Source organism: Tursiops truncatus, chromosome 5 (genome assembly GCF_011762595.2).
Source record: "Tursiops truncatus isolate mTurTru1 chromosome 5, mTurTru1.mat.Y, whole genome shotgun sequence".
NCBI classification, from domain to species: domain Eukaryota; kingdom Metazoa; phylum Chordata; class Mammalia; order Artiodactyla; family Delphinidae; genus Tursiops; species Tursiops truncatus.
Genome location: NC_047038.1, coordinates 94,781,794 through 94,806,919, shown reverse-complemented (window position 1 = coordinate 94,806,919; position 25,126 = coordinate 94,781,794). Strand labels below are relative to the sequence as shown.

The 25,126-nt window shown below is 35.1% G+C and overlaps 1 protein-coding gene across 4 annotated transcripts in view; it reads left to right on the top strand.

Annotated features, from left to right (window-relative positions):
- ANTXR2 (ANTXR cell adhesion molecule 2) overlaps positions 1 to 25,126 on the top strand; it is a 172,547-nt gene that overhangs the window by 94,224 nt on the left and 53,197 nt on the right. For all 4 annotated transcript variants that reach the window (XM_073805381.1, XM_073805382.1, XM_019932789.3 and 1 more), the window contains 4 exons: positions 8,161 to 8,205; positions 9,030 to 9,122; positions 14,460 to 14,627; positions 14,944 to 15,024. In XM_073805381.1, coding sequence (XP_073661482.1) covers positions 8,161 to 8,205; positions 9,030 to 9,122; positions 14,460 to 14,627; positions 14,944 to 15,024 — 387 coding nt within the window. The remainder of the gene's footprint in view (positions 1 to 8,160; positions 8,206 to 9,029; positions 9,123 to 14,459; positions 14,628 to 14,943; positions 15,025 to 25,126) is intronic.

The window sequence follows — 25,126 nt, the reverse complement described above, 5'->3', positions numbered from 1 at the left end:
ACAGCACAGATAAAATAGTCTATAATATTGTTATAAGTGTGTATGGTATAAAAATATTGAATCACTGTGCTGTACACCTGAAACTAATATACTATTTTAAGTCAATTATACTTCAAAAAATTATGATAGTTCCTAGACCTACTATTATATTTCATAATTTAATGAATTAATAAAGAAGCACATAGTATTTCTGTATCACAGATTTGGTTTCTTGCTTTTAAAAATAGATTTTTACAGTTATATTTCAATACAGTTGGATTCCTTTTAATCCTGTGTATTTTAATTTAGCTTATTTATTCTGGGAAGGGGTTCATAGGTTCACCAGATTGCCAAAGAGGGACATAGAATAAAAAAGGTTAGAGAAACCCCCCTGCAATAGAATATCTGGCCACCAACGATGCTTTTAATATGAGACTATTTTAAATTTTTCAATCTTTCAGTTCATTTTAATGAGTAATTTCAAGGATAAAGGAGAGAGATGATATCATTTTAAATGTTGCAGAATTGTGTCCTCTGTGTACCTAGGTTTTCCATGACAAATAGGATCTAAACCAGTGATATTTGGAGAACTTTATCTGATGATAATAATAATAGAACCCTTATGCAAAGCTGGAATTTTAGGTGCTACCATTAGTGAATTACAGAGTATGTTGAGTTTGCAAACTATTCCATAAGGGGGAAAGTTTTCATTTTTGTGTGAAGTTATTTCTCACCGTCTGTTTACGAGTCTGTGTCCTGCTCATTGAGTATCCTCACATCCATCCTTTAACCGCTTCTCTATAACAAACATCAGCAGCATCCTTCCTTTTCTCTTAAATTAAAAAAGGGGGTAAGAACGGTTAAAAAAATCATGTACTGAATCATGAGTGAGATATCAGAAAATACAGCTCTTTTCATCATTGTTAGCTTAAAATGTATGTTGAGTTTATGGCAGATCTGTTTTACTATCAGGATGGCAGAACTGACAGTCCTATAGTTGCATCATTTGGAGTAACCAGACATTCTCCAGAATTACAGATGTAAGGCTAATGACGTGGGAAACAAAGGCTTTCTGGAGTGTTGTCAGTTAGAGTATGTTATCCAGCTGCAAATAAATGTCTAAATATGCTGGAAATGATAAATGTTCACTTTGAGCTAGTGTCCTTGGCCAAAGTTCTCCATCTGCAAGGGAAAATTGCAAGCTCATTTTTCCTTAGTGCATTTAAGACATTACAGAAAGATCTCATAAATCTTAATTTTAAAAAAACATTTAAAAAGTTATCTTTTTAAAGCCCAATTTTCTTATAAGTAAGTTGAGCTTTCGTGATGAGGATATATCTGACTGGAGCTCTATGGAATCATTTTCTTAGCCAGCAACAGCTGTGCTGTTCCTTCCAAATAGTAATAATGCTTCTACATTGCACTTGTTTTTTATTGTTGAGGAGGGCTGTTGGTGCCTTTATTGAGTTACTTTGAGAGCAGCCTGATTTTTTTTTAGAATGCACAATAATACAGAAGTAATTTAAATTTTTAATATGCCTTCCTTACACCATTAATTAAAATGATTTATGTTTGGTTGCCTCCTTGAAATAGAGTGTGTTGTTAGTACTTATTGCTTCCATGGTGATGTTTTCCAACAGAGCATCATTTACAAAACAAGGTATCAAACCCTTGCTGGTCTTAGTTTATTTGCTTTGACAGCAGCACTTTACTTAACTCACACTGTTCTCCCTAGTCCTCATTTGACCTTTAAAATTATATTTATTGTCCAGACTTCCAAGTAGCTATTTATTTGTTCAAAGCAGACTCTTTGAACATTGATGAGTCTGTCAAGGAGGAAAGGAAAGGGAGGTGAGATAACCTCGACTATATCTTGGTCTGGATGTTGAAAGCACCTAACTTTGTGGGATTCAGAAAAGGGCTTCCCAAATATTTATGTCAGAGAATTTTGTATTCATGAGAGGAAAAGCACTACACTTGCTCTCTGATTTTATCAAAAAGAAAGGGAAGGATGAAAGGAAATCCTACATATATTTTAAACAAGTTTTTGTAAACACTAAGAATGATTTGTCTAAGTCTGTGGGCTCTTAGGCGCTTAGATGACATTGCTGATAAATTGGGCATTTGTTTCTGTCACTGGCAAGAACTGGTTCTGAAATACTACTTGATCTACAGTCGTTATACAGTATCTTTTTTTTTTTTTAATCCAAGGCAGTTCACTGTTGACAGTTCTTTTCACTCTTTTCTGAATATTGGAACATATGATTGCATCAAGCTGGCTGCAGGCTCCTGTACTGACATTTTCTAGCTCAAAGAATGCCCACATCACTCGAACATTTGAAAAGTGTTAATGAGCAGATCAAAAGGACTGTTGCCTGAAGCAGCTAACTTTTTTTTTTATTTAAGAAATCGGCTCTCCTCCAAACTGAAATCTTCATTCTAACAGCTAAGTAGATGAGATGTAATCCTCCCTGATGATGATAATAACAAACGAAAAAAAAACTTGGAGAAGAATCAAAGTCTGCATATGGTTCACAAAGTGGTGAAAGTGTTTTCCAGAATCTTCAATACCGAGCTGAAGGATGCTAAGTGGAAAAAATCCTGGCAACTAGGCAATATTATGCCTTTTAAAATCTGCAAATTCTCATAAAATATGGTGCTTATGAATACATCCTTTTCAAAGATGAATGTGTTCTTGCACTATTTAATACAAGAATGGGATTCTCATGACTGTTATTTTTAATGTATTTGGACCAACAGTCAGGTTTCCTTTTCTCCTGCACTAATTTTACTGAAATGTAGAAATATCAGTGGACACAGACTTTTGCCATTTTTGGCTTTGGGGCTGAATTGTTTCAAATTATTTTCACTCTCCTTTGTTACTTATGAAGCTGTGTGGTAGAATGGAGAGAGGGAGCATTTTGAAACATCACACACACACACAAAACTTATTTCCTTTTCCAACATTTCTAGGGCAATGATGGTGGGCATATGAATGAATATGTTATGTTCCTATAAAATGGAGATGATAACATCTATCTCACACAGTTACCATAAATATTGATCTATATCTGTCTATCTGTATCCATCTATCCATCTATCTATCTGTCTATCCATCCATCTATTTAACCATCCATCCATGCATGCATCCCAGCAAGTAATAAACTCTCAACACATCTTAAGCCTTTTCTCCTGCACCCTTTCCCTTTGCAATCCAAACCTTATTTTAAAAGGATGTCATGTGGCAGAGGAAGTTGAACCCAGAGTTTCGAGGAAGATGGACCAGTTTAAATACTAATTCTAATGTTTTCCCTCTGTGTATCCTTGGACAAGTTACTGAATTCAGGCCTCCCTCTCCTTGTATTTAAAATAAGCATAGTAACTGCATAGGATTATTATGAAAATGAGAGAAATATAGAGTGCGTGGCATATGGCAGCACTAATAAATGTCGTTATTGTTGATAGTATTAACGGCACACAGATGAGCCTTTGCTCTGCTTCAGTTTCTGAAAGTGCTATTATTTGTTGTGGTGGTGGTGGTATCTCTTAATTTACTAGGTCAAAATTTGATTTATGTAGAGTATTAAGGGTTTTGTTTTCATTGTTAACAATGTAGAAAATATACTTGCCAGGATTTCAAAATCAATTTAAATTTATAATAAGCAATGCATTTAGTCATACATAAGATTAATTACACATTATTGGAAAAACAAACCCTAAAGTTCTTTTCTGGAATAAGGTGAATACAAATGTATGTAGACATATGGCCTACTTAATTATGTAAAGGCATAGAAAAAAAGACTTGGTGGAAATATTGTGATATGTATTTTGTTTTATCATTCTATTAGAGTTTTCATTTTGGAAAGGACCTACAGTGAATCAAATTTATTTCCCAGATGAAGAAACTTAGCATGGTCTTACATTTTCCCATCTGTCTTTGAGTTCATTAGCTCTCTGACTTTACTGGTTGAAAGAGAAATTTGATACTTCATTTTCTTTGGAACTAGCAATATTTTAGTTTCATGGAAATCTTTCTCTATTGGTTATCATTTATATCTTTTTTTTCCCTCTGTATTTTTCTTATAAATTTAGAGGTTGGCTATGAGCCTTTGCGAACATTCTCAGCTAGTTTCTTCAGCTCACTTTCAATCATATTTTTAGTATCTGTTGTTTGCAGAGCACTTTATTAGGTGCTGTGATATTTTCAAAGAGGGAGAAATGATATTGCCCCTAAGAAATCTACAGTTTTGAGGGGTAATTGAAAAATTCCAAAATAAACATACAAACCCAAACTGATGAAGCATGAATTGTTCAACTGTGCAGCATGTGTCTTGTTTGAAGTTTTAAAGCTTCTAGATAAAGCGATAGAAAGTTGATAGACTACTCTGTAACGGCTGGATGGGACTTAATATGGAAATGGTCATTTTTTTGGGGGTAGCAAAGGGATCTTCACTCAGCCTGGAGTTAGAGGTACACATGCAGGGATGTTTGTACATAGGGTGTTAGGGTCGAACTATACCGTGCTGAGGCATTTGACCAATGACAATTCAAGAGGTGGCTCATGTAGATGTACTGAAAAAGGAGTTTGCATTTTCCAGGTTGTGGCTTATGATAACAGATAAAGAGTCTCTGATAAAGAAGGCAAAGATGCCTCTCATTATCCTGCTGTGAGTTTGTCACCAGTGGTCATATGAGGATTTTAAATTGAGACTCAGTTTACCCATATTAATGCTAAAAATTGATGCTGTGCAGGATAATCAGCATGATAAATATGACATGAAAAAGGAAGTGTTATGGAGGGGGATTTCTGTAATTCTTAGGAGATATAACATAGAACAGGGTTAGGAATACTATTTAAGTCCTCAGAAATTTATATATCAGTACAAGATGTACACGTAATAAGTAGAGTAAATTTGAAATCCTCACAAGGAAATCAAAATGAGTTCGAGTACATTATACTCAGACTTAGTGGAATGAAGGATGTACCTTGGGCTTTTTCTAGTGAGAGAACTCTGGAGAGCACTTTATGTTAGTTTGTAAAACTGAGTGGTAAGCTTCTTCCCAAAATTCAGTAATTCCTCAAGTTCAGTTGTGGCCACTGGAACCTTTGATCCATTTTGACTAGAGAAACCATCAATTGAGCTTCTATTAGAAAAATAGTGACCTGGCTACATAGGTTAGAATGAAGGATGAGTTAGAGATAGAGGAACAAGCTAGAGGTCTAATTTAGCTACAAATAAAGCATGTAGACATTGATGTCAAAATAAAGCTATGGCAATTATAGACTATCAATCAATGTTATCAATATGTTATTAGTTAAAATGCATAGAATCAAAGTGAGGATTGCTCGGGTGCATCTGTTTTGCCTGAGCACCATGCATTTAATTATAATGGATCGGCCACACTTAAAATGTTATTTATCGGTTCTGGAAACCACATTTTGAGATATTGTTCAAGTGAATATATACTAAAGAAACTGACCAAAATGACCCAATAACTCAGACCGTTACGCAAAAAACGGTTGTGATGTTTCGCTTCCAGATGTGTAAGTTCAATAGATATATGGTTATTATCCAAGTATTCAAAAATAGGAACTGCTCTTTTCTGGAATTAAAAATAGTTGTGTGTATGCATGTGTTTCCACACTCTAGGATCAGGACTAAAGTGTGGAAACTACGGAGAAGGAGACTTTGGCTTCTTTGGGGGGAAAATTTTTCAAAAGATGTGAGTTCCTTGCCAATGGAATAAATTGCTTTGTGAAGTTGTGAATTTCTCTTTATTGCAGGAATTCAAACATAGTTGGACTACAGCTAGGTGGGAATTTTTCAGAAAAATGAAGTTTTGGTTGGATGTGTATTGGAGAAGTTGAAAAATATTGTACTAGATATTTTTAAGGTCCAGAGATCTTGAGTTCATGATTTTAGGTAGTGATAGTAGGAATGGAATGCAAAGAATCCTTCCTTCTTCCCGTGATCTTCCTTCCTTCCTCCTCCTTTCCCTTTAACCGTTCCTCTACCTTTTTTTTCTCTTTTCCACTTTCTTCCCTTTTCTCTCTTCCTAACTTCCTTTCTTTGCTTCCTTTGTGCTAGACACTCTACTAAGTACTGGGAATACAGTGAGGAACAAAGCAGACATAAAATCCACCCTCTTAGAAGTTACAGTGTTTTGGAGTTAGAGAAAATTATCAATTGTGACCAGTGCTAGGGGAGAACAAATAGGCATCTGTACATATTAAGGTAACCTGATCTGCTTTGGGAGGATTGGGGGAATTCGTGGTGGGGAGGAAGAAAAGAGGAAAAGATAGAACAGGAAGAGGGAGAGAGAGAGAAGAATATTTCAAAGAATCTTTTGAACATGGTAAATGATTTGGTGAAGTCATTTAGAAGTGAGAATAAATTATAGATTATGAGAAAATTTTAAGGCTGCAACTTTAAGGAAAGAGTGATTTACTTGAAAGAAACAAGGAAGATAGGAAGAAGAGTTGGCTCTTAAATGAAGCTTATTAGGTTGGTTTTGACCCTGTTGACTGTGAAATATTGATAGATCTGGTTTTCATTGATTGATATTGGACGTGCAGGTTGATAATATGAGTGCTTCCTTTTTATAAAGGAAATGCACCTGTAGCTTGATAACCTTTATTTTATTTTCCCACAGTATTATTTTAAATCTTTATCCTCTCCTGGCATTTGTTTCTGGGCTAAATGTAAAACTTCACAGATTTCTATCCTTCAATATTAGTAAAAAGAACTGGGATTTTATGTTTATTGATAAGACAAAATTGAATTAAACAGAAGGGTTAAATAGAAATAACAGCATTTCTTGTAGCATTCAAAAGTTTGAATGCTACAATGAGCTAGTTCAAGATTCATTCAGATTAAATTACTGTCCAGTTATATCTATGTAATTGTAGTTACTGTTTGCATTTTTTCCTGAGATTTAGATCTAAACTAAAATTTGAGGATGAAAGTAATATATATGAAGAAAATTATGAGTCAATTCACTAAACATTATCAGTAACAACAACAAAAAACTTTCATTATGAAAAATTTCAAACATATAAAAAAAGAAAGAGTGAAATAATGAATCTCCCATGTCTACTTAGTTTCAATGATTCTCAATTTATGGCTAAATTTATTTCATATATAACCTCTTTACTTCCCCACCCCAAATTATTTTGATGAAAATATCAGAATTATATCATTTAATCTGGAAATGTTTCAGTATATATCTTTAAAATATATGCAGTCTTTAAAAAACATGTTCATGATAATAGGAATATACCTGAACAGTAGTAATAATTCTTTGATGATATTCATTTTCAGAGCTACTATTGTTTTAAAATTTTAAAACTTTAATGAGATAATTGAAACATTTGACTTTAGATGAAGTGAGGCAGTTATATTTTCAAACAGTTTTTCTTCTTAGTATAGAGACTTGGATGTGTACTCGAATTATCAGACACTACTGGCCCTTGGTCAGTAATTTTCTATCATGATGGTATGAAAGTCCAGATACCCCAGTACCAGTAAAGGTCATTTAAATTTGATCTCAGTCTGTATTCCTCTCACATAAAGAATTAACCACATCAAATTTCATGAAATAATATATTGAGTAACGATTCACAGGAAAGGACTCTTGGCTAAGAGGTTGATTTGTTTCTAGGTTAAAAGGTGGGGAAAGAGAGTATGTTAATTTCTCTAGTATCTCATCCAAAGCAAGCTAACTTTGTATTGTCAATTTGTGAAAAAGTCAGTGAATCATAGCAGGAAGACTGTAAATTCCTACTCCATTTGAGTGGACATACTGTAATCTAGTGAAAAATGTTTGCATTAGAAGAGCCACTTAGTGCAAGGTATTTGACAATTTTTGCTCTTGTTATTTACCTGAAAACTGAAGCTATATCTGTATCATAAAGATAAAATGAATGAATGTGCTAGTTAGCTAGCTAGTTAGTCAAAGAAAACCTAGTAGTTGCTAGTTAGTCCAAAGCTAGTTACAAACAAGCCCAGGTTCAAAAGGGAGGCATATGTTTTGGGAGGCTAGCTTCATCTGGGACATCTTTGGTGCCACCACAGTATTTTACTAATCTAATTATTTTTATACATCCTTTCTGTCTCCTCCTTGTGCCACTGAAGTTTCTGCATTTGATTGTTTTTTTTGGTTTTATTTTTTTTGGTACAGGTTATCAAGGATCCTCCTCCACCACCACCCTCTGCACCAAAAGAGGTAAATGAGTGCCTAATAAGTGATGTGGGTGTATTTAGATATTATCCCTAATTTGATCAATTACATTGTTATTAGATAACTGTGATACCTATGTATTGACTTTTGAAATTATGAAAATCAATTATATTTTGTCTTCTCATGATTTCTTTCATGTGCTAGAGGAACGGGGCTTTCACACATTGATAAACGTAGACTAGCCATCAGGATAAATAGTACATAGAGATTTAATTTACTTTTTATAGCAATATATCAATAGTTCTGCTGTCACTTGTCTTATTTACAAAAAGTTGGAAGATCCAAGCTGGCAGCTTAAAGATAGTATTACTTATTACTTTTACATTACTCTGTTAGCCAAAATTGTGTTAGCAACAGAAAATATAGTGTGCATTTTCAAAGCTTCTTAACTACCTATCTTTTCAGTACAAATTTCGCAGAGTTTAAATTTACACATACATTGAGGCTTTAAATTATCATTGAAATGCGGTCCTAATTTTAATGTTTTATCTTCTTAACTATGAAGTGATGAATAAATCTGGAAAAACCAAATGATGCTCATAGTTAAGGAGCAACTTCTGGTAGCCTAGTGAAATAAGGTAGATTCCTCAAATTGTGGAATGGAAGGAGTCCTCATATTCTGTAGAGCCTCACTTGAAATTTATGCACATAAGCATAAGTACATCCACATGTGCTATATGTAATTTTTACTATATTTTGTCCATATCAGTGTCATTATTCAGAAAAATATTTAAATGTGAGTTGGTTCTGACTAAGCAATATTTTAAGAAATTAATTAAACTCAGTTTTAAAAACTTGTATCCACATAGGAGGAAGAAGAACCTCTGCCTACCAAGAAATGGCCAACCGTGGATGCTTCTTATTATGGTGGTCGAGGGGTTGGAGGAATTAAAAGAATGGAGGTTGGTATCTTGAAAAAAAATTAGAAGCTGCTAATGTGGAATATGTAGTTTTAGAACTATCAAGCTGTGGAAACTGTACTTTTCACAACTCAGTATCCTAATATCATCCATTTTTACTTAACACTAGGTCTTTTTTGGACAAATTTTTTTTCTATGGAATAATCCTAGCCATTTCAAAACTATTCAAGAAGAACTGACTTCATTAGTCAAAGAACTACATTGATAAGATTTCTGAATTCTAAAGGGCAAAACAAAATTAGGGTTTTTTTTTTTTACTATTTTGGAAAAAATTCCTACGGAGAACATGAACTTTGAAGAAGCCAGATACTTAAAGTTGCAACAATGCTTGTCTTTGAAAAGATCCAATAGTTAAGTACTATTTGAGGAGAAAAATATTAAAATATTCAATATCATGGATAAGACCCTATCACAAATGCAGAGGAAGTACATTTAAGGCTTTTTTTTTTTACAGGTTTTAGTTACCACTTATGAATAATCATAATTAATATTAAATATCATTTATAGACTATTAAATTTTTAGACTGGCAAAACATGTGGACTAAAATTGAACTTAAATATTATATCTTGAAGATGAAATGAGGTCTTCTTATCACCACAGAAGTATTTTTCAAAGTGATGGATTAATTAATAACAAGCAGGCACTGTCAGCACTGAGCCCTTAACAACAGTATAGATAGGCCAACATCCCACCCGAAGGAGAAATTGGAAGAATTTTCTCATTGATATGGTGACATTATTATTAAACACAGATCCTGGCATTTCTTTCTTATTAGTTATTCTTTAATTTTATTTCTCAATAAGAAAGAATTTTTAAGTGTTTTGCAATCATTGCATGTCTCCTACTGTCATATCTGCTTTGTCCCATTACTGCCAGCAAAAATCAATAAGCTAATTAACAACCTCACAACTGTTGCAATTTTCTTTTCTTTCTTTTTTTTTTTTTAATTTTTTTGTTGTGCCACGTGGCATGCAGGATCTTAGTTCCCCGGCCAGGGATCAAACCCGTGCCCCCTGCAGTGGAAGCGTGGAGTCTTAACCTCTGGACCACCAGGGAAGTCCCACAATTTTCTCTTTTTATACATTTAAATAAAATTCAGATTCCCAAGGAGAATTTCCCATTTTCAACATAAATTACAGTACTCTTCAAAAGAAGCCCAGACTTACTTAAATGACTGTCATTACTAAAGTGGTTATCTGATAGTGATTCTCATTTTCTTGACCACATTAGATCTTAAAATAATGCACATTTTCCTAAGAGCTTGCCACTTTATTGCTGATATCTTCTGAGACAGGTACCTCATTGCCAATGAGCCATGAAAAAGGCAGGTGCTAGAACTTACTACATTTGTCTTTTGGAGAAAATATTGCTTCTGTGTTTGCAGGTGGGTAATTGGGAATATCAAGCAGTACAAGAGAACATGGTGAGGCTAGCTCTTGACATGGAAGGAAGGTCATTTTCCTTTCCTTTGCCTTTGTTGTGTCATTCTAGGATTGGAGAGGTTGGGGAGAGTGTGGACTGGATGTCCCTACGTATTAAAAAATACAATTGTAAATAAAATCATTACATATGAATATCCAAATATGATCTGTCATAGCTTATTTTTAGTTTATTTAGTCTCGTTCCAAAATGTGTGTATAAAAAGATGTATGCAGGGGGAAAAGGGTTTGACAGGAAACAGCACAACATGTTAGTAGCTTTCTCTGAATGGAGTGATTTTCAATTTGTGTTATATATTTCCCTGTTTGTTCCCAACTTATTTGACAGTGAGCATGTACTAATTTATATTCAGAATAATAAACTTAATTCCATTTTGAAATCCACACATATAAAATACCACATGACAATGAGATTCAGATATATTAGTTCTTGCTAAAAACACGAGGAATTGTGGCAGGTTTTTGTTACTCCAATATTCCATGTTCCAAAGATTAAGATCTCTTTCTACAGAAAAGAAAAGTTTATGCATGAGCTACTGAATGGGTTCTGAGTTGAAAGGCATATTATTGGAATATGGTCAAGAAAGCCAAGGGCCCATGGACATTCTTGAGTAACTCACATTTCATGTTTTAAGAGTTATTGACTCTTTTACTTAAAATGTAAAATTTAATTTAATTTAATTCAAATTTAATTGAAATTTATTTATTTGTGTTTTACTTATTGACTGTTAATTAATGTGAAGTTATATTGCCCTAGCTTTTTAGCTGAAGAAAATTTATGAGAAGGACTCACTCACTTTTAATAAATCAGAGTTCATTTTAGCCATGGATAATTTTGGCTATGTTTTATGTAGTACTCCATCAACGAAATGGAAATGAGAATGAAGAAAAAAATGAGGAAGTAAATGTGGGCTTCACAAAGGGGAAACACAGTGTGTAAACATACACAATAAAAAATAAACTGAGGGACTTCCCTGGCAGTACAGTGATTAAGACTTCATGTTTCCACCACAAGGGGCACAGGTTCAATCCCTGGTTGGGGAACTAGGATCCCATATGCCACACAGTGAGGCCAAAAACAACAAAGAAAAAATAAACTAAGAATTTAGTGCCTTTAGACTTTTTCAAACATCAACTAATTTAAACTTGGAAAGGAAAAATAGAAAACATAACTTGTTTTAAAACAATGCCTATTCAAACCTGAAAAGTATTTTCCTTAAAAAAATTCCCCAGTTTAAACTGGGGAAAATGAGAGGAATTATAGAAATTATGAGCACATCTGAATTAAAGAATAAATCTTCATAACTCAATGTTATTTTAAGCCAGTATAGGGATTTTACCTAGAAATTTTTTCTTCCTCCTAAATATTTAAACACTATTATAATCGCAGTTTGCAGAAAGCTGGAACTGAGCTGATGTTAATAACAGCTGTTAGCACAACTGATCCACAATACCTAATGGCTTCAAATGTGTGTTTCTGCCAGTTCCGCGTGAAACTGTTTTTGTTTCTTTTCTCAATTCTGAAATTGCTCCTTTATGATACAACCTCCAAATATGCTGTGGAAATTATGGAATTTCATTGTTTATCATGAAAGCCAAGTAGAATAGGAAGAATTTAGCTATCAAGCTTGCACTTTTTTTTAAATAGTAAAAAGTCAGATATATTAATTCTGTTAAGGCTGCCTTTAGCAATCTATTCTTGTTATTCTTTTATCCTTTTTGACTATCTCAATGTGGTCAAACTAAAATATTAAAATTTATACATATAAGTGTATATATATATTTATTTGCTTTTAAGAGTTTTAGGAAAACTCTATATAAAGTGTTTCCTAGTTTGAGTGAGATTGAGTGAGAATTGATTGTTGTATTATCTGTGGTGATGGTGATAATAATGATAAAACAGCTACTTCATGAACTAACACAATGGATTTATTTAATGCATTTCCTTTATACCTCAGCAACTATGTATCATATGTTTAGAAATGCAATGTTGGGTCAGAACTCTAGTTCAACTGTCTTCGTGTTCTTTATCTGAGAATGGTACAATGATACTTGGAGGAAGAATATGAGTACCATTACCTCTAGAATATCAACTGTGAAGGCTGGGTTAGTTAAAATCTAAGTTAAAAATCCATCATTTCTGAATGGATCTAAATTTTACCTACTTATGTTTCTACTCTGAATTACTTCTCTCTGTTACGATACTCATATGTTTATTTGACTATGTATCTTCATTTGTTTTTTATTTTTTCCCTTAAAATTGAGACTTTACAACTGCAGGAGATGTGTCCTGGTTTTAGAGTTTCTTAGTTCAATTTAGATATATCTAAAGATTTTTAAAGTTTTACCTTATCTAGGTGAAGACACTGTGACTTGAAAGAGAAGGTCATTTCTCTGGAAAAAAAGCCAACTATCTAGTTCTAAAGGTTTAATGATATTTAAAACAATTTTAACGACCTCATAAATAACATTCTAGTACCACTGATAACACTGAAATATACAGATACATTTTAATGACTCAACAGAGTCCACTTGAAATTGAAAACCTACTCTAAAATTGTAGTAAAAAAAAAGGTAAAAACATCTAAGTAAGCCTTATCAAAAAGCTATGAATAGATCTTTCTATGAACAGTAATCATCTGTATTCCTACCCACTAATTCAGGTCATTAAAATGCTTTTAAAAAGCATTTAATCATTTTTTCTTTGTAGAAATTATTCAACTCTGGTGAGCCACTGTGTGCCCTGGACAGGCCTTCCTGATTCTTTTTAGAGCTTCACTTATCTTTGTCTTCTTTGGTAACATTCTTGGTTTTTAGACTTCTCTACTGTTCCTCGTTGGACAAAGCCTTTCTCCAGGGGCCACAACTTCTTCACATGCCCACACATGAAAAAATTTGGCTAAAATGTAGCCAATTTTCATTGAAAAGTAAAGAAAACATCATTTGACCTTTTTGTTTTCAATGTCTAGGTTTTTCAGAGAAAGGAATCCTCCCAAATTTGTGGAACTCCCTGGTGTCCCTGAATTTTTCTCTTCAAAGCAGAGTCTTTTCAGATTTGTCTTCCTCAATGAAAAACTGATATGTCAAATAACCATACCCATATGAATAGAAGAAATAAAGACTGAGAGCTACTTTACAAGAAGTTGAGAAAAATATATATAATTATTTTATTTCCAAAGGCTAAAATTTAAATCATACTTTTTGCCTTAGTCAAACTTGATGGAAAGTTTGGAAGGAAAAATTAACTCCTTTGTATAAAATATATTTGTAAAATTCAAACCTATTTGAAACTTACTGCACCCTTCAGACTACATATGTTCAAATCCCTGTCCTGCTGCTTACTAGCTGTGTGGCTTTGGGCTCATCACTTAACCTCTCTGTGTCTCGGTTTCCTCATCTGGAAGCAAAAACATAGTATCTATCTCATTGCATTTTTGTATGGATTAAATGCAGCTTGGCACATAATAATCATTCAATAAATGCTAATTATCATCATCATTATCATCTATTTCACCCAGTGCCATCAGTATATACAGGTATGTCTTTAGCTAGAAGGAGAACATACCTAATTAGAGAATAGAATTACACACTGTCATGCATTTCGTATGTAAAACACAAATTAACTCCTTATTTGAAACAATGGAGAAATGGCTGCATCAAATTTAATAGATGCCAGATTTTTATAAAGGATCTTTATTTCTAGAATCTTAATATTAAATACATGAGAAACCTATTAAATCTCAGAAGAGTAGGAATTTGGAGCTAGGATACCTACTCATCTTTGGACTCTGAGGTGGTGAATCAAAGAACCAACTAAACAAGAGCCTGTGCCTCTAGGCCACTATATGTCTGATATCAGTATTTCTCTTTGTTTTAAAGGTTCGTTGGGGCGATAAAGGATCTACGGAGGAAGGTGCAAGGCTAGAGAAAGCCAAAAATGCTGTGGTGACCATTCCTGAAGAACCAGAGGAGCCCCTTAGGCCCAGACCACCTCGACCCAAACCTACACTCCAGCCTCCTCAGACAAAGTGGTACACACCAATTAAGGTGACTGTTCAAACTTTGTGGGATTTAACGGCAACTTCCTAGAGAAAGTGTAACCCTTTTAGTCTCCCTGCCTGCCCCCGCAACCATCTGCAGGAGGACCAAGGTATATCAAATAACAGACATTCAATTTACCTTATAACAACTGAATATTTCTCAGTAACAAGAAACTCCATTTTTGTTATTTATTTATTCGTTAAATTTATGAAAGAAATGAGAGGAGAAAATAAGGCTTTACCTTCTTCATTTTAGCTCATTTATTTAACAAGCAGAGGCCGAGTACATTCCCCAGGTATTTACAGATCACGTTTCCCTTTAGGGTCGGCTGGATGCGCTCTGGGCTTTGTTGCGGAGGCAGTATGACCGGGTGTCCTTGATGCGACCTCAGGAAGGAGATGAGGTTTGTATGTGGGGATGTGTTAGGAAAATAGTGACCGCTCAGGTGTGTATAAGGAAGGGAGGGAAATAATAATCAAAAAGAACCTAAAGTCCTCATTACAGCTGAAGAAGGAATTATTATTGTCTCATGCAAATTCCTATTACGTAGGGTGCTTAATAAATGATTATCTATTGTTAGAATATGTCTTCAAGCCACAGTTTAACACGAGGCCCTTTTCAAGTAACATAAAAATTAAGGTCCACTGTACACATACTTTAATAAGCACACTCAATGCTTCAGCCTTTGACTTGGACGGCGTCGCATTCTGTTCTGAGGTTTTTTACCCAGCGGGGAGGACAGAGTGGGGATTAGTAAGTCTTGCTAACATTTACTAGCATTGAGGCCTGGGGTACATGCCTCAGATCCTCTGTCGCTTTAGGTATAAATAAGTATTTTCCTGCCTTCAAAGTTGATTTAATCTAATTTCTTGAAAATGTGAAAGTGCTTTGAAAGTTATAAAGCGTTATGGACATCTGCAATGGTGAGATACACACACACACTTATGTATAAAAATACATACATAAATACATACACACATATATGTGTATGCATTTTCCCTATCAAGGAAGCCTTTTTTAAAAAAATATTTAGTTAGTTAGTTGTGCCAGGTCTTAGGTGCGGCTCGCAGGCTCCTTAGTTGAGGCACATGAGCTCCTTAGTTGTGGCATGTGAACTCATAGTTGCAGCATGCATGTGGGATCTAGTTCCCTGACCAGGATTGAACCTGGGACACCTGTACTGAGAGCACAGAGTCTTAACCACTATGCTACCAAGGAAGTCCCAAGGAAGCCTTTTTGAGGCTTTTTTATTATTGGAAATGTGGCTAGAATTACTCCAGCTTTATAATTTCTTTAATATATAAGCACTATTTCCTGTTGTATCGATATAAGAAAAATAGTTTAAAACCTTTTCATATGCAACAATGAGCAGGTTTGGTTCAGAGACACAATACTGTTAGTAATAATAACAGAATCTTTTCATTGTGTGTCAACGTGATCATCATTCTGTTTTAACAAGTGCATGAACTTCATTGATTTCAGCTTCAGAGGACATTAGGTTATTCAGGTCTGATGGGCTTTTTTTTTTTAAGGATGAAATAACTGATGAGATTAATATTTATTTTTCAGTGCCAAGCTATATTTAGTGTTATATGATTCTAGCTAGGTGTTTAAAATACCAAAACATCTAAATTTTTAGATCTCACTTCTATGAGATGGAGGTAGTTTTATAAACATCTGAGTTCAGCCATTTGGAGAAGCAATTTAAGAAAATATTCCTGGAATATTCCCAACAGATCATTTACCCTTTGCTTGGACCATAAGTAGAGAGAACCAGGTGGTTTATGAAGCAGCCTCTTTCATTACCAAACCACTGTGGTTAATAGAAAGTTCTTATATGTAATGAAATTTGTGCCTCTGTTTAAATTAATGCATGATCTGGAGTTCTGCTTCTGGAACAACATATAACAATACTATTCTTCAATATTCTAGACTTCTACTTTGCAGGTTTTTAAATTGTTTTCATGTATTATCTTAGTTTTCTGTCCCCCAAGTTAGACATTAGTTCATTTGTTCAATAATTTTCATCTTTTTGAGTGTTGGGTATAGTGCTAGCACTAAAGATGTATTAGCAAAAACAGAGAGTGGTTCCAGCACTCTTGTCAGTACTTTCTGTATTCTTTTAACTCTCATGATTAAAATTTAGTTTTTTGGCCTTTTTTCACTTGTACTAATTTTGACTTAATTCAATAATTTCTGAATTATAAATATGCACAAGTAATGGCATTAGGTGATACTGGGGAGCGGGTACAAACTATAACCTTTGCCCTTAAGAAACTAAAATTTGTTTGGGAAACAAGATACATACAAAAATAAAATTTATTCCAGAATGTGCTCTGGGCCATTTATAGGTAGGTGTCAAGTACTCTTGAGTGTATAGAGGAAGAGAGATTAACTCTTCCTGGAGGAATTTGGGAATGCTTCTTCAAAAATACAGGCCTTCTATCTTTGAAAATGAGTAGGGATTCATCAGGTGAAGTTAGGTGGAATGAGTATTTCCACAGATGAAGCATCATGAATAAAATCTCTGAGGCAGCCAAGAACAGTGGTTTGTGGATAGTCTGGGGCAAATATGACCTTCAAAGTCCAGGGGAAGAGAAATTTTTGACAATACTCTGTGATAAGTGTCTTTTGGTGTCCATTTGATCAATCTTGATGTTGTGGTTTATACTTTGTGTCCTATTTAATTAATCTTTCCCTACTCTGATGTCATAAAGATGTTCTTTTGTATTGTCTTCAGAAAGTTTTAAAAAATTTTACCTTTAGTCCATCTGGAATTTATGTTTGTAAATAAGGTAAAGCAAGGAACTAATTTTATTATTTTCTTGTGTGTGTTAATAGTAAGCTGTCCCAGGACGATTTATTATTTTTATTTATTTATTTTTCCATGTGTTTGTGTTTTTTACGTTTTTGTTTTCCCTGTAATTGATTTCTAATCTCATAGTATTGTGGTCAGAAAAGATTCTTGATATGATTTCAATTTTCTTAAATTTACTGAGGCTTGATTTGTGACCCAAGATGTGATCTATCCTGAAGAATGTCCCATGAACACTTGAGAAGAAAGTGTAATCCGCTGTTTTTGGATGGAATGTCCTATAAATATCAATTAAATCGATCTGGTCTATTGTGTATTGTCTCTATTTAAAGCTGTGTTTCCTTATTAATTTTCTGTTTGGATGATCTGTCCATTGGTGTAAGTGAGGTGTTAAAGTCCCCCACTATTATTGTGTTACTGTCAATTTCCTCTTTTAGAGCTGTTACCAGTTGCCTTCTGTATTGAGGTGCTCCTACGTTGGATGCATATATATTTATAATTGTTATATCTTCTTCTTGGATTGATCCCTTTATCATTACGTAGTGTCCTTCCTTGTCTCTTGTAACACTCTTTACTTTAAAGTCTATTTTATCTGATATGAATATTGCTACTCCAGCTTTCTTTTGATTTCCATTTGCATGGAATATCTTTTTCCATCCCCTCACTTTCAGTCTGTATGTGTCCCTAGGTCTGAAGTGGGTCTCTTGTAGACAGCATATATGTGGGTCTTGTTTTTGATCCATTCAGCAAGCCTGTGCCTTTTGATTGGAGCATTTAATCCATTCATATTGGAGTTTGTTTTTGTAGGTCCTTTTGTCTCTTGTGTTTCCCACTTAGAGATGTTCCTTTAGCATTTGTTGTAGAGCTGGTTTGGTGGTGCTGAATTCTCTTAGCTTTTGCTTGTCTGTAAAGCTTTTGATTTCTCCTTCGAATCTGAATGAGATCCTTGCTGGGTAGAGTAATCTTGGTTGTAGGTTCTTCCCTTTCATCACTTGAAATATATCATGCCACTCCCTTCTGGCTTGTAGAGTTTCTGCTGAGAAATCAGCTGTTAACCTTATGGGAGTTCCTTTGTATGTTATTTGTCATTTTTCCCTTGCTGCTTTCAATAATTTTTCTTTGTCTTTAATTTTTGCCAATTTGATTACTGTGTGTCTCAGTGTATTTCTCCTTGGGTTTATCCTGCCTGGAACTCTCTGCACTTCCTGGACTTGGGTGGCTATTTCCTTTCCCATGTTAGGGAAGTTTTTGACTATAATCTGTTCAAATATTTTCTCGGGTCCTTTCTCTCTCTCTTCTCCTTCTGGGACCCCTATAATGTGAATATTGTTGCATTTAATGTTGTCCCAGAGGGCTCTTAGACTGTCTTCATTTCTTTTCATTCTTTTTTCTTTATTGTGTTCTGCAGCAGTGAATTCCACCATTCTGTCTTCCAGGTCACTTATCCGTTCTTCTGCCTCAGTTATTCTGCTATTGATTCCTTCTAGTGTATTTTTCATTTCAGTTATTGTATTGTTCATCTCTGTTTGTTTGTTCTTTAATTCTTCCAGATCTTTGTTAAACATTTCTTGCATCTTCTCGATCTTTGCCTCCATTATTTTTCCGAGGTCCTGGATCATCTTCACTATCATTATTCTGAATTCTTTTTCTGGAAGGTTGCCTATCTCCATTTCATTTAGTTGTTTTTCTGGGGTTTTATCTTTTTCCTTCATCTGACACATAGCCCTCTGCCTTTTCATCTTGTCTATCTCTCTGTGAATGTGGTTTTTGTTCCACAGGCTGCAGGATTGTAGTTCTTCTTGCTTCTGCTGTCTGCCCTCTGGTGGATGAGGCTATCTCCCAGGACCATTTATTAAAGGTTCTTTTTAAAGAAAAAAAAAAAAAAAAAGATAGTCTGGAAGTTGGGGATTAAAACCAGAATGGAAGGTTGGGAATAGATGATAAGAAGTCTTTGAGTTTGGATAAATTGATATATTTGTGCTTTTGAATGATGCATTGTACTCATTCTTTCATTCATTCAACAAATATTTATCTAGTGTCGAACGTGTACCAAGCACTTTGTTAGATACCAAGTAAATCTAACATTCTTCTTAGATTATAGTGCTAGAATATTTTACATGTTGCCCCAGCAGGTTAAGTCATCATTCATTTTTCCATAATTGAAGAATGTTGCTTCCTTTATTTTGACCAAAGTTTCCTTTGTTTTTTAGTAATTTGGTCACACTTCTGTCTTATATAATCCTAAAACCTTTTATTCTAACTCTTGGGGTTAAATTGTTTCAAAATTCAGAATTTTTCAGATTTTAGGAATCTGATACAGTCCATATATCATATTTCATGTAAAGCATCATCTCCTCAGCTCATTACTGAGACATTCTGCTACAGAAATATTAATTGTTACAAGTGAATAAATAAAGACCATAAATACTCTCAAGTTAGTTCAGGTCAGGTTTTGGTGACAAACTTAACATAAAACTTTCAGTTTTCAAAGATTTTGTATTTCAAAAATATAGACAAAAGATAGTAAACTTTTATTGTGTTATTAACTAAAATTCCAATATTTTCACTCTTCACCTATAGACATGATTTATGGTTTTTTAATTTCTTTTTATTTAAATGCAGGACTTTAAGCTTAGTAAATATCAATTGTTAGTGCAATCAGTTGATTTGCTTTTCCATCAAATATATGATTCTATATGTGCCTGACACAGTCTGACTTAATCATTTTTCATAGTACCTATTCTTGATGGCTTTGCTGCTTCCAGAATTTTTGTCACTTAGTTCAAGCCACTGTTCAGACCTCAGTGGGGTACTCCATGAGAGCCTTGGTTGTCTAGGTTGACACTCTACACAGTTAATTGACATGAATACGGTAAAGCTAGGAGCCCACCAATACTATAAACTCAGTTTACCATCTTACTCCAAGCATATTTAATAAATTTTGTTAAATAGTTTGCTGAATTTAATTTGTTTAATAGTTTGCTGAACGTATATTTATGTATTCCCCCATCCAACCAAACCAGTGATCCAAAATTATTTGATCATGGAAATTAGGTAAGTGTGACATGATTAGCTCTTTTGCTTCTGATTCTTGCTATGATCCTTTATAATATTTATTATTTTTTTAAACTGGGGTTTGATGTCAACTCTATAGTTACCAGCATATAACTTTTTTCCTTTAGACAACCTGAGAGATCTTTGCCATCCCCTTTTTTTTTCTCATCTCCCCATTTTTCATGTTTCACAAAGATTATTAAGAATATCTGAGTTTCTTTCAACTCCACATCATCTGTCAAATCCTCTTTATTTGATGGAATTAATGCCAATGTAAAATTCCCGTCCCCCATACATACATGACTATAACCTGTATTTTTTCAGAGACTAAATTATAGAATTACACAGCAAGAATCATTCTAATACTGTGGCAGAATTAGTTGTTCTGTATGTTATTAGTACAACTGAAGAGTCCCTGCATTTGTTATATATTTACATTATGTTTTAGGAAGTCAGCATAATGTTTCGGTTGTATGATCTCTAGAATGCTTTCCTTCCCCCACTCCTTCCTTCCTTCCTCCCTCCCTCCTTACCTCCCACCCTCCCTCCCTCCCTGCTTTCCCTCCCTCCCTCCCTCCCTTCCTTCCTTTCATTCATCCATCTAATCTGTTTCTTCTCAAACACATTTATCTTCACTATGCTTTCACTTAACACAGTTGCTAATTTCTTATACCAGTTTATGCATTTCTTATACACTGTGCTGATTTTCTTTTTGGCTTCTTCTTCTGAATGAAGTATTTCAATTGCTCTATTCTTTTCCTTATGAACACAGTAAGTATTGTTATTGGTAAGGCCAACCCATGTGACTCTGTGTACTTGTGCCCCAAAGAATCTGAACCAATCATAGGACACTTACTCATAGTAAATATTTGGTGGATTTTATTTAAAAGACTTTATAATAACTGGAATAATCAAATATTATTATCCAAAAAGTAATATTTAATTATTTGTCTAAATAAAATCATGTTTGCATGGTGCATGGCATAATCTGTATTATAGTAGACACTCCAGCATCCCACAAATTTTATTTTAAAAAAAGGACATATAATATTTTTAAAATTCCAGTACTTTTTTTGCTTTAAAGTAGCTTTCATTTGAGAAACTTTATTTACCTAGTAAGAAATTGAGGACCCAGAGGCAGAAAGAGAATAAGGGATTTAGAGGATATTTGGCCCAGCTAATTTTGATGTATGATATAAAGCTGGGGTGATTTGCTTTATCTATGTATGAGAAAAAGACCATGGCTCACTGTTACCTTCTGTTGGTGGTAGAAGTCACCGTGGCTAGTTAGTTAAGCTCTCAAAAATTAAACTGCCTGAACTCTATGGTTTTTATCAATTTAGTTTATATAGACATGGTTTGTCTCATAGGATTACATGGGGTAGAGAAAAATTTAAATTTAGGTGACTAAGATATCCAAGTAGCAGTGTCCTCTAGTTTTCTGGCCATTCTTTGCTTTGGATTTTCTGGGCAAGCCAGGGCATAATCGTTGAATGAGAAAGTGTCTTGGAGTTTTTTCTGATAGCTTTAGATAACTAGACTTACCTATGATTAGGTTCCATCAACATAAGGAAGGGTAAAATTCTGTCTTCAAAGTTACTCCCCTGAAACCAATCAGTACTTGATTAAACTAAGTTAAAATATTGATCTCAAATTACTCAGACTACTCATGAAAGATTTCATAAATACTATATATACGGTATGTGTACTATATATACGGTATAAGTAGGTATATATATGTATTGATATTGATTCCACTAAAAAGGTTTGTCTCTGCATATCAAATAGTTCATTGGAACAAATGTTATTAGCTATTCAAGTCCAGTTCTTTTTAAGAGAAACTTTCTTATCAACATATCAATTGGTGAAAAAATTTTGCAAATAATTTTGTTATTTTCCTGTGCTTGTAAAGGCTTGTGTATGTTTACTTTTGATTATGCTTCTTATGAAATGTGTGTATGGTATAGGAGGGGTGTGGTGTGTGTGTGTGTGTGTGTTTAAAGCAATTTGTACATTGTAGAGATTAGGAGGACTTTTGGAAACATTTTCATATCATTAGACATGGATGCATTTTGCTTCATATATCAAGAAACAAATGAGAATGCTTTCTCATTTCTGAATTTTAAAGATATAGTCACGCTTTTCTTGAAAAAAAAAAAAGACACAACAAACTACACTGCTGGAAAGACAGTAAAACACAATTGTTTTCAGGTTGTGGCTGATGGTTCCAAAATAACACAACCTCTGCCTAGTCAACGGCGTGTTTTCTACCTTGGAAACCAATCTTGTCATTTATTTATAAATTGTTTACTGCAGATTCTGCCTCTTGAGAGTTTAGTTTAATAAACAAATCAGCGTCCGTAGGACTAAACCGGGAGTTACGCACACTTACTGTGCAAGTCCCGTCACGCTGAATTTCAAGCCAAATACTCTCCTTTTATGGCTCAGAGGCCGCACCGGGCTCATTTGCAAGATTCACCGCTGAATTGAAGTCCTTGATCAAGTAATTGAAGTTCAGGCATCAAGAATCCAAGTGGCGCGAGAGATCTTTCGCTCTGCCCCTCACTCCCGCTACCTATGGACGCCGCCAGCCCCTGCCGAGGTGGCGGGGTCCGGCAGCCGGGCCTGGGCTTTGATCGTGGCTGCAATTCCTCGCAGTCATGAATGTTGCAGCGCGCCGCGCGCTTCCAGGTGTGAGCGAGCAGGTTGTCACCGACATCTGTTTGCAGCGGCGGCAGCGGCCGCCCCGGCCCGCAGCGAGCGGCCGGATTGTCAGCGGAGGTAGTTGAGAGCGGCAGGAACGTTTTGGTCTCACGCTCGCTGCCTGGAGGCTTGAAACACCAAAGGTAGGAGCGGGGGTGGACACAGCTGCGCTCCCTAACTTGCCTTAGGCACAAATAAAGAGATCTAATGCAGTTTGACTCCGTGGCGGCGGGGAGACGAGGACAGAAAGCCACTTCAGAGACAACTTAACGCTGCAACATCTGCCGCCAAGTTTCCAGGGAGTGACGGGGGACAGCAGGTACAGATCGAAGTCTCCACATAACCTCCATTAAGCCGTGGACTCTTTTGAAGGGCCTCCATCAAACATGCTGGAGTCCGCAGCAGGAGTTTTGTTTGGTTTTCAAAGCGGTGTTTTGTTTTTGCAATAACAAGGTAATTTATAAATGATGCATTACCATGCGTTCTCCTTTTTTATCTGAAAAGAGAGAGCCAGAGAAGCAGCAAAGCGAAGAAAGAAGAAAGCGCAGCACTAGTTTGGGAGTTGTTCCACAAACCAATTAAATCTCCAAGGAGCTTCCTGTCTGTAATCGAGGTTATGTTAACCTTCAGACCGCAGTCCCTCGTTCACCAGTAAGCAGACAAATTTAAATACGGCAATAAAAGAATCCTAGTGATAGTAACATCTGTGAAGTACGCCCACTATGTCTGTTTTTAAACTTAGGGCTTTTTATTACATGGAGATGAAATAGAATTAGATTTTTTCCAATGTATTTCATTTTTTAGTAAGACAGAATTTAGAAAATTGCATTGACTTTTTCCCCATTTATAAAGGTTTCGTACTGATAGTTGCATATTAAAACTCAAAAGTAAGAATCACACGTTAACAGAAGCATTTTTCTCTTTTGAGGAAGTTCCCCCTCTACCACCTAGATCCAGCTGGAAAAAAATTTAAGGATTTGTATAATTTTTGCTGGGAATATTGCAAAAACTCATAATTGTGCACACACACATCTATGGCATAACAGATTTGGTTAAAATATTAGTCTGGCAAGTAAAGCTCCAGGGTATGGTAAGGTAATAAAGATTCCATGGTCATGTAAACTTTTATCATTAATAATATTTAGGCTGCCTCACCTGAGGAAATAGCTGTGCCACCACTGAGATAAAGGAAAGGTGCTGACTTGAAGGTAGCCTTTGGAGTGGGTGCAGCTGGGGAGCCATGGCCTGGGGAGAAACGCGGGCATGTGGCAAAGTTTTCATCAGTCAGTGGTGAAATAAGCAACATAAATGCATAGTGAGTTTCCAGTTAACCTAAATTTATTACGTGGAGAGGACTTATGTTAATTGTGCAGATATTTTCATTTTTTTAAATGGTTGATGGTAGCTGCTTTTATAAAGAAAAATGTTCATTATAACAGAACTCAATGCCAGTCCTCTGATTTTTAAACAATCTGCAGGAAAAAAAAAAAAAAAAAAAAAAAAAAAACCCACAAAAACCCAACCTGAGACCATAGGTAGCACAGGTTCATTTAAAAGGCACCACAGAAGCCTGATAACCGCAGTGGCAGATGATTCAGGCTGGACCTCTGGCTTACCTTTCCAGTTCTAGATTTATGTTCACTCCTCTGTCAGTCCTGCTTCTGAATTCTCATGCTCAAAACAAATGGCCTCACCCTCTTCAATGGCGGCTTCGTCAAGGATTCTTACCCTCCCAAGGATCACTCTGAACTCTGTCATGCTTACAAATCACCCAGTGCTCTGTGCTATCAAACCACTTCATCTTCAGATTGAAGAAGCATCTGGAAGGCAGAGATTTTGTGCCACACTGCCTTTAAGTTCCCCATCACATTTGCAAAACGTAAACCAGTTGTGTGTGTTTCTGAGCAGTTTGAAACCTTCACTCAGATGATTT